Source organism: Vicia villosa, linkage group LG7 (genome assembly GCF_029867415.1).
Source record: "Vicia villosa cultivar HV-30 ecotype Madison, WI linkage group LG7, Vvil1.0, whole genome shotgun sequence".
Classification (NCBI taxonomy): domain Eukaryota; kingdom Viridiplantae; phylum Streptophyta; class Magnoliopsida; order Fabales; family Fabaceae; genus Vicia; species Vicia villosa.
Window position 1 is genome coordinate 91748660 of NC_081186.1, and position 10138 is coordinate 91758797.

The window sequence follows — 10138 nt, forward strand, 5'->3', positions numbered from 1 at the left end:
GTTTAAAAGGGAATACATTAGTCATAAAAATTACAAATGACAAATATATTGATGGTCTTGATAGATGCAAGAATTTACTTCATGGAAGGATAATGTTGAAAAAGGAGAATCTTCTCCAACAACTGATGCATTGCATGTAAAGTTAATTGATCTTTAGAGTATTATAGACTAATGGTCTCTTACACGGTTACACCGATTGATAAGTTTTTTTTTCATTTTCATCTATTGAGTAAATTAGGAGGATTTTGTAAGTAAGGTCTTGGACTCTGTCTCCGAGTATCCTTCGCATATTCACCTAAACACTGAACTTCAATTTGGATCTGGTTGAAAATACTAACAATGTTAAATTAGAATACACGATATTCTTATTTTTTTTCAATAATGAATGGACAATAATATGTTCTTTTTCCATATTATTGTCCATTCATGAGATTAATGTTGTACAAAAAAGTTGCTAAGTCGAGGAAGGAAAATATAACAAGAAAGAGACTTAACGTTCCAATAAAATATAATCATTGTGTGGAAAATGTTACTACAACAATAGTATATGAACTACAAAGAAATGATAAAATTATTATGGAAAAATACTTGTCTGTGGACGAGGTTATAAAAAAAACTATACGATATTAAGGGACTGTTTGGACATATACAGGTTTATTTATTAGATTTATGTCAAGATGTGGAGAAAAATGACTATCACGGGCTAGAAAATCAATCAAAAGTAAGTACCTCAAGAAAGTGAGATTCATGATTCTCAAACGGTAATGAATTTAGCAATGAAAAATAAATAAATAAAAACAAATAGATGAACAACAAGCAAATACAATTAATATGCATCTTAATTTTATTCATGATATGTAGATTTGAAGAAATTAGATAGGTATATATGCTACAGACACTAAACATACGACTTACACCGATGCAAAAGAAAATCTATTTTTTATAGAAGTGATCTCTAAGGCAACGAGAGAAAAAAACATGTTAAAGGGGTTTCAGTTACATAACACCCAATTAAATGATGGTTAAACTTATATAATTAATTCTCTTTATTTACTTCTATTTTATTTTCTTTATTTTTATCTTTTCTCTTTTCTTTCATTTTTTTTGTCAGGACTAACCCTAATTTTGTAACTTTTTTCTATTATAATATAGTTTTATTTTTTTTTAAATATTCTTATTCAACTTATTATCTTATCATGCGCACCAAATGAATTTATGGTGTTTGAAGTAGGATAAAAAAAATCAACTTAACTATTGAATTTGTTCGAGACTATAAATAAGTTCTGACATCTCTTAATTGGACGTCACTCATGGTGATATCTTCAAAATTATGAGGAAAAAAACAATCTATTTAGTAAATACTACTTTTTACAACTTTACCATCATATTATAATACAAAATTATAATTGTACGGTTCATGAAATTGGAAGGGAAATTTTTATTAGATTCTAGTACAACCATCTTAAAAAGCTACTCCCTTAGGCCCACTTCCACACCCAATCACATTTGTGACTAATGCACTTACTAACATAGAACTCATGCCACTTTGGTGGACAATCTTCATCAATAAAACATTCATACTCCTCTGTAATATAAAAGGTAATAAAACAAAGTTACTAAAACATGATAAGGAAAAGAAATAAATTTGAGAACGTTAAAAAACTACTTACCACCAACTCCCGTTCCAACGATAAATAATAAAAGAAATATCACCAGAACATAAACGAACTTGAGAATTTCAGCCATATTATATTATTTCCTCTTTGTAAGTAAACTCTAGACTATGATTTAGTCTCTTTATAATGTATAAAGTTCATGATCTCCTACAAACAATTAAGTATTTGTCAATACTTATAAAATATAATTATTATTTAGTATATTTGTTGTATAACTAGTGTGTTACGTTTGTCCTTTAGAACATTTAGTAATGAGGTTACATAATATTAAAGAGTAATTTTTTTAACCTTTCATGAGGGTACACTACAAGAAAATTGACTTTTTGTGACACTCAAAAAGTGTCACTAAAAGTCAATAATCCGTAGGTAAAAAGCTTGCAGACATTGAGTGACGCCCACCCCTAGCGTCAATTATAAGGGGGTGTAATGCTACGGTACAATAAGTGTCACGATAGCTTTTAGCTACGGGCAAATATTTACCTGAATGTCACTATATCATAGGTTACTGTTACAAATATTTCTCTTTTTACCTACAGTTTTAGTTTTAATAGGTGTCACTAGAACTCTGTTAAATAATATTTTTTAATTTACCAAAATATAATAAAATTATAAATTATAATTTTTTTATAATTCAATTACTCGGTAAAATATTTTACAATACATTTTCTATTATTTCAATTTAAATATGACAAATTAACTTAATATTAAAATTAAACTATTATATCAATTTCAATATAGTAACAAAGAATTTCAACTACATTTTCTTATTTTCTGTTTGAATAAGTATAACTAGAAAGACCACTATTTTGTATGAATCTAATCAATGACCAAGTAAAATATTCAAGAGGATTCAACAGAAGCACCAGCTTTCATGTATCTACAATTTTGAATGGTATTGTATCTTCACTTTCATATATTTGAATCTAAATTGTGGTCAATAGGTGACACAAAATCAAACCTCTTCAGCTATAGCTCGTAAGACCTCGTTAACTTGTGGATCTTCAGAAAACCGCATTTGAAGAACAGAAACTAGATTTCCAAGCAAATTCTCTAATGTTGCAACTCTATTATCTGCATTGGAGCTAGAACTAGCATGTCGGGGAAGCTTGCCAAGACAACGCACTCGTCCTCTCTTTTCAGGTCCTTTAACCTTTGAATAAGCATCATTCTTCCAGCTTGTAGAATCTTTGGTGGCTTGAGAATCATGTGAGCTGCCTTCCTCCTCTACCATATGCTTCTTTAACTCTTCCTACATGCAACACAAGTAACTTTTCAAATGTAACTCAATATTATTTCTTGCAACCTATGCTATCAAAACGACAATACACATGAACAAAATGGAAATAACTGGCAATTGATTCATATTCATTCATACTCTCACTATCACATGTAAACAATTACATCCACTTCTGAGCTTCTTGGTCTATAATGCTAAGGGTACTTCTATTTCTTTTTGGGCTTCAAATCTTATTTTTACCTAGTCAGTCATATTATTCAGATCTCACTATAACATGTAAACAGTGACATGGAAATTAAAAAACTTAGACTTTCACCTCACTTTTGAGCTTTTGGTCTATAATGCTAAGGGTACTTCTATTTCCTTTTGGGCTTCAAATCTTATTTTAACCTAAGGTTATAAGGGACTTGAAATACATTATGGATTTTAAAGTTCGTCTCTTAATAGCAAGGTTCTAAGTAACAAGATTTGAGGTGCTCACTTTGTGACTAAAGGATAACATGGCCCAATAATCTACTCCCAATGTTAACCTAGTAAACTAGTGTGCCTAAAAATCAATAATCTAGTAAATTTGGCTTCTCTTCAAATTTGACTTGTAACTAGCATATAATTAAGCATGCAGCAGTCATGCAGTTAAAACTATTTGCTGAAAAAAGAAAGGATGGATTATGAACGAAAAATCTTAAGCAATGAAAGTGAACATTTGATCAATGAACTCGATTAAGATTGAGGACCTTAACAATTGTATTAGTTAAGCAATCAAATATTACAATATTACAATAGTATTTCTCACCAACAATTTCAAGCTTAAATCATTAAACCAGGAGAATATCTACAGAGTTTAGAGTTAGAACCACAGTAAACTCTTCATAAAACAAAGACCCGTGCAAGACAGGTGACATTTATTGGTACAAAGAGGGCTAGTAAAATAAAGTTTCCAAACTGGTATTCTACAATTACCTCCTAGAATTGTTACATCTTGACCTGGGATTTTCTGAAAGCCAATACACCAAACTGATCCATCTCCCTATAAAACCAAAAGGTTTATTAAATCATTCAACTAGTGAGATAACATTCATAATAGAAAAAAATCGAAAGTATAGCAGTAACATGTTTGTGAAAAAAAAAACATTTAGGGTTAAATAAGTTTTTGGTCCCTATAAATATTGCAGTTTCATTTTTAGTCCCTCCCTATCTTTAGGCAACGGTTTTAGTTGGTTTTGGCAACGGTTTTCTTGTAAAAACCGTTGCCTAAAGGCAGGGAGGGACTAAAAATGAAAACTGGAATATTTATAGGGACCAAAAACTTATTTAACCCTATTTTATTTGGTCAAAGAAGTCAGCCATGCGCATAATTAGACACGAAGTAGCTCTTAAATGGAAATCGAAGTTTGGATACTTACAATATAGTTCTGCTTTATAAGGTAGTCCTGTGGTCCTAAAACGAGAGACGCACCACCGGCAAAGTTCAGACTTACTTGAGGAAACATGTCAAGGCTGTTAAACACAGTATAGCCGTTAAAAGGCAGAGAAAGATCATCTATTTTAAACATTCGATTGGGGCAAAATATGTCATAAAATAATCCATTAAATATATATGAACAGTTCCATTTTAACCTGGTGGTAACTAAGTAACACTGATTTCCTCTGGAAAGAACAGTGCGCACAGATTGTGGAATAGCAGCGGTAATCTACACAGAACAACATTTCCGTTAATATATAGATAGATCAAAGCAATGTCCATAATTGATCAATTGGATGAAAAGAAATTACCTAAGTGAAACTCACCGCATTGATAAAGGGATTGTAAGCCTCTTCTGCAATGTATGCCAAAGTTGTTCCAGAATCAATAATGGTACCTCTATTGTTTGATGTAGCAAAAATAGCAGAATCAATTGGCAAAACTTGGCCACTGACAGAGATGCTCAGCAGATTTAGATTATAATGAGGCCTGAAATATTTACCATAGAACTAATCTTAATGTTTAAACTTTATTTGTTCAATTAAGATGTCTATTGAACACTAATTATCGTATACACTATTTGATACCTTGACTTGCTTTTGAATGATTTATTCTGCTCCCCATCCTCCAACATCTCTCTAGCTGCTTCCAATTTTCTGCGTTTCTTTCTAAGCATATTTTTCTGCATCGTAGATATTTCCATCAAGTAAACATGTAAGTCGGAACAAAGCATACAAGCAATTTTATGTACCTTCTATATCTCAAAAAACAAGTCGATTTGTATGTAGAACAACATTGAGAAACACTTCTTACCTCTCGCTCTCGTTTCCTCTTTTTCTTCAATTTGAAGTCTTCAGCTTTCTGAGAAGAACCATTTTCCTTATCCATAGATACCTGTTGTCAGTCAGTTCACATCTTATTAACATTCGCGAGCATCCTATTCTGTGGGAGGATAAATAACAAATTATCTTTTCAAAATCTACAATCAAATATCTCTTTCTTTATTACTTGTTAGAGCTTAGTGATCTATCTCTTTCTTTATCTATACAATTATTTCTATCTTTCTCATTCGGCCTCTTTATTTCACAGGAATAAAATTGAGTTTCAATTGGTTGTGTACTTCACTCAAATAGAGAGAGGGATACTTGCTCTGCCAACATTTGATGCAGGGGGTGCTGAGGAGTGAAGACTGACAGTACCGTTCAGAGGTAGAGTTGTAACATGAACCGTAGTATGTAAATACAACTTGTTCAATGTAAATGAAAAATGGTGATACACATATATATTTATACAATAGAGTGAATGAAAAAGCTAGTAACTAACACTATTAGAGAGAGTAAGCATGGGATAACAGAATTGGAGGCAATTCAGTAAGTGCAAGAATTAAAGGAAGAAAGAAGGAAAACAAAAGGGAATGTTTCTTGAATGCATATCTAACACTATATAGCCCTTCATTTCTAGCTTGTAACCAATGTTATCAAATATCTGCCATGGTGGCGGTATGGAGGATATAAATTTACCCATAATCCGCTATAACAGTGCCGCAGAGTGTCCGGTATGGCAGAATTTCGAGTATCCGCCATGGACTCTATCTGCCACCAATAATGCTATAATTAGCTATTCTATAATTTAAATCCTCAGGTATTATAATACATTTTTCAATTATATGGTTGAATAATAACGAGTAAACAAACAACCATGTCAGTCCTTGAATATGTAATGCCGTGTGATTATAGTGTCTCAATCTTTGCTATGTAAATCTATTTCTGATACTACTTCACAAGTGCGGAGCTGATGAGTAAATCTATTTATATTCTAAGCAGGTTAACAGGCATTGTGAGTAAACTTCCTAACAAAAGCATGTTAACAGCTTTTCTCAATCTCAAATAATGAAAGTTTTATAAAGGAGTAAAGGTAATTTATACACAAAACAGATACTGCGCGGAAAATTTCATCCTATAAATTTAATACAAGGCTAACTATAAGTAGAGTACATTATACTTGGCCGTGCATATCAGAGACAAAAACTGCATAGAAAATACTTGTATCTATGCAATTTAGACATTTTCACTTCCACTTGCTATTCAATCTTTCATCACCTAGTTACAATATTATATTGATTTTCATCATGCATCCTCTGCAATTTTGTTTATAAATACTATTAGTTTTATTTGAAATGAAATTGTTAATATATTTACTTTTGTTTTCATTTTAAGACTTACCACATGCAATTTTTTGTTTGTCTAGTAACTTTGAAGACTATATCTATAAAATAGTACAAACTTTGTAGTCTCAAATTTTTACTTAATGGAACACATAAACAAGCATATACAGAGAGAAGCATATGAAACTTGTTTCGCCACAAGAACGCAATCCACACACAAGGCTTTTATTTTAAAAAAATACAACACATAAGAAACAAGATATGATAAATGTCAAATTCAAGTTCTTCTACTTCAATTCAGTAATATACATCAACACCAGAAGGGGAGATTATAGTTCTCAAAGATGGCCTTGTAAGAGTTAGCATCAAAACAAAATCGTCATCCACCAAACGACCGTTGTAATATTGTATTGAGTTTGTCATTGTTCATGCTCAACACTTTCACTTATATCTCTAAATTCTAATACATACATCATACATGTCTAGAACAATGCCACTCTAACCTAAACACATTACACACCAAACTTCTAAACAACTCAAAAATCACCAATCAAATTATGATGGATACCAATATCCACAAAACTAAAATCCAGAAGACGGAGAAATTAAAATTAAGCAGAGATGTAGAAATTGAATCTGAATGACATTGCTGAATAATAAGACATGAATTTTAGAATACTCTCACTATGGTTTAACCTAATAAAAACTTCTAATCATTTTTCTCATATTTCACAAATCATCAAACAACAACAACCACTACACTGTCAATGATGAAGAAAACAAAAACCATCGAAATCGTAAATTGATTTCAGGATACATAAATTAACTACACAAGAAATTGAAAGCAATCGTGAATACATATAGTTATGGTTTCCAATGATTTCAATTACGATAACACAATTCAACAATTAAGATTCAGTGTAATTTGAGAGGGCGAGAGAAAACCTTAGAAAGAAAGAGTCGAGTTGTGTGGTGGCGATTGAACAGAGAGTTGATGGTGGCGGCGGTTGAACAGAGAGTTACGGTGGCGGCGGTTGAACAGAGAGTTACGGTGGCGGCGATTAAACAGAGAGTTGACGGTGGCGGCGATTGAACAGGAAGTTGACGGTGGCGGCGATTGAACAGAGAGTTGACGGTGGATTCTACGATTTCAGATTTACATCGCTTCCACAAGTTGCAAGCTGAAATTGAAATGAAAATGACATGTTTGTCCTAATTAGTATAAAAACATATATTTTATAATTAAAATTAATTTTTAATTTTTTAATTAGTAATTAGTAAAGTTGAGTTTTGACAATGAAAAAAAAAACTTAAGTTTTACGTTTTTTTAATGAAAATAATAATTTTATAATTTATATAAAAAATATTATTTATCTATAATATAAAATTATTTAACAATTTAATAAAGTAAAATATAGCTGTAGGTAAAAGTAATATGGGTGTAGGTAAAAGTAATGTATAAAATTATTAAAAAAATTAATAGAATAAATATATCCGTAGGTAAAAGTAATATGACCGTAGGTAAAAGTAACATGTAGTGACAAAAATTAAGCGTCACTAAATCTGGGTGTCACAGTAGGTCAGTTTTCTTGTAGTGGTAAAAAGAATATTTTTTTTAACCTTTCATTACTCATAAATTTTCATTATTTTTTTAAAACATTTTCATGATAGTAAAGTGTAATTTTTCTTGTGGGATGATAATAAAACAATTTATTTTAATAATGTATCTATAGAATGTGAATATATTTATGCACAAGTAAAATACATTGTAAATTTTTAGTTGCTGTTATTGTTAGAAAAATAGTTGATGAAAAATAATTTAAGTTTGTAATTATATGATATCTTATACATTATCATTCACATCAATTATATAATGGTTTTTATCCACCTCCCTATAGGGTCACCCCCAGCGAAAATTCCACTTTACCTCTGTTTTGGAAATGCATTTCCGAAGTATTTTTTTTTTTAAATTTTCCCAGACTTCGGAAGTGCATCTCCGAAAACACCTAAATGGGGGTGTTTTCGGAGATGCACTTCCGAAAATACCTTTTTTCAAATTTTATGGTGTTTCGGAAGTGCATTTCTGAATTATGCAGAAGTCTTTTTTTTATGCTTTTTCTAATAGTCCCGTACGAAATATATACAAAACGTATAATATATACAAAACGAAAAAGTCGAACAAAACAAACGACATATCAACGTAAAATACTAATATAATAAATAAAATTCAAATAATATATACAGACGGAGTCATAGTGTGCGAAATATATAATCCGAATACGAAAAAATAAACCCGAACACCTACTGGGTATGCCTAACCCTCTCTCCCTGTGACCTCCTATGTCGTCTGTATGCCGCCGCACGGCCCGCATCACCGACGATCCTCTCTACCACGGCGACTGTCTCTGGACCGCTCTGATCAATGATACCTCGATCCAACGCGTCCCGCCCAAGCATTTTTATCCGCTAGCAGATCGGCAGGAGATCAATGGCATGGTCATCCTCAGCCTGCTGGTTCTCCAAGATCTCCTCGTATGCTGGCCTAGGAGCGCCGGGAGCGTCGAATGTCATCAGAGGATGTGACACCCGATAGAACCATGTTACATACCCCTCTACACTGTGCCAGTCCTAGGTGACTTGCATGCGACAATACTCCTCCGGGACCACATGACGCTCCCAATCTTCAAATATGCCAGTGAGCTGCACTCGGGTCACTGTGTCGGGAGCAGCCTTAAAAGGCGACTTGGGTATCATCTGCACAAATCCAAACTGCCGTATGCACCGCTCAAGGAGATATCGCACCATGGTGTTGGTCCCGCATGCCAACCAGCCAGAATATAACGAGATGTTGTCAAAGGAGACAACATCTGTGTAGTAGCTGAATGACCTCCAACTGATGTCATCGTGCATCGTGCGGTCGAGGTACCCACGATATGGTCCCACTACATTGTTCCCCCTCTAGAGAACGTATCGGGCGGCCTTGGGCATGGCGTCTTCGTACTTAGGATCAACGCGGAAGCCGTGGATGCGGGGGAAGTAGGAGATGATCCAGCTCTGAAAAACAAACACGATAATGTATTAAAAATAAATACGAAACATAAATAAATGTGAAACAATTAAAATGAAACGTACCGTCAGTAGTGTGCAGGATCCGGTCAACTGCCTGGTCGTCCAGTTGGAGGTCTCATTCAGCTTCTGGTATAGGTATACCAGAATAGTTGACCCCCAGTTCCACTGGTGAACGGTAGTCAAGTCCATGAAGTAGCGGAGGTAGGTCACGTCGACATATCTTGCACTCTTGTCCACAAAGAGTGCAGCGCCTACCACAAACATGAACCAGCACCGGAGAGCGCAGGCACGGTGATACTCCACAAATAGGGCGTTATCCGCCTCCTCGGATTCGGCCGCCGCCACCAGGTGGTTCTCGAAATAAGCGCTCAGTGTGGTGAACCAGATATGAGGCCCATTTGTCGTCTGGCACTCATAGTCAGCCATATATGGCTCCATACCCAGATAGAGCGCCATCCACTCACTGGCTTCGATCCTCTGGATCCGGGAATGGTCCAGCAGCATCCCCCTAATCGGCAAGTGGAGAAGAC

At 33.7% G+C, this 10138-nt stretch overlaps 1 protein-coding gene across 2 annotated transcripts; it reads right to left on the reverse strand.

Annotated features, from left to right (window-relative positions):
- Positions 1-2525: 2525 nt before the first annotated feature.
- Positions 2526-7759, reverse strand: LOC131615812 (aspartic proteinase 36-like). 2 transcript variants are annotated; one of them, XM_058886973.1, is made up of 8 exons: positions 7485-7757; positions 5189-5269; positions 4963-5057; positions 4702-4864; positions 4531-4604; positions 4317-4410; positions 3874-3940; positions 2526-2925 (listed from the first exon to the last, which is right to left on the reverse strand). In XM_058886973.1, the coding sequence occupies exons 2-8, from the start codon at positions 5261-5263 to the stop codon at positions 2879-2881; spliced, it is 615 nt and encodes a 204-aa protein (XP_058742956.1). In that variant the 5' UTR covers positions 5264-5269; positions 7485-7757; the 3' UTR covers positions 2526-2878. The 2 variants fall into 2 exon arrangements, with proteins under 2 accessions (XP_058742956.1, XP_058742957.1); XM_058886974.1 differs by lacking the exon at positions 5189-5269 and having other exon boundaries at positions 7485-7759.
- Positions 7760-10138: the final 2379 nt, after the last annotated feature.

What these genes read in the sequence shown, in the direction of transcription:
- LOC131615812 (XM_058886973.1), bottom strand. Translation starts at nt 5,263, where the DNA reads ATGGATAAGGAAAATGGTTCTTCTCAGAAAGCTGAAGACTTCAAATTG. An exon ending in ACAATCCCTTTATCAATGCG is followed by an intron (nt 4,605 to 4,701) that starts GTGAGTTTCACT and finishes TGTTCTGTGTAG; the next exon opens with ATTACCGCTGCTATTCCACA. An exon ending in TGTTACTTAGTTACCACCAG is followed by an intron (nt 4,411 to 4,530) that starts GTTAAAATGGAA and finishes TGTGTTTAACAG; the next exon opens with CCTTGACATGTTTCCTCAAG.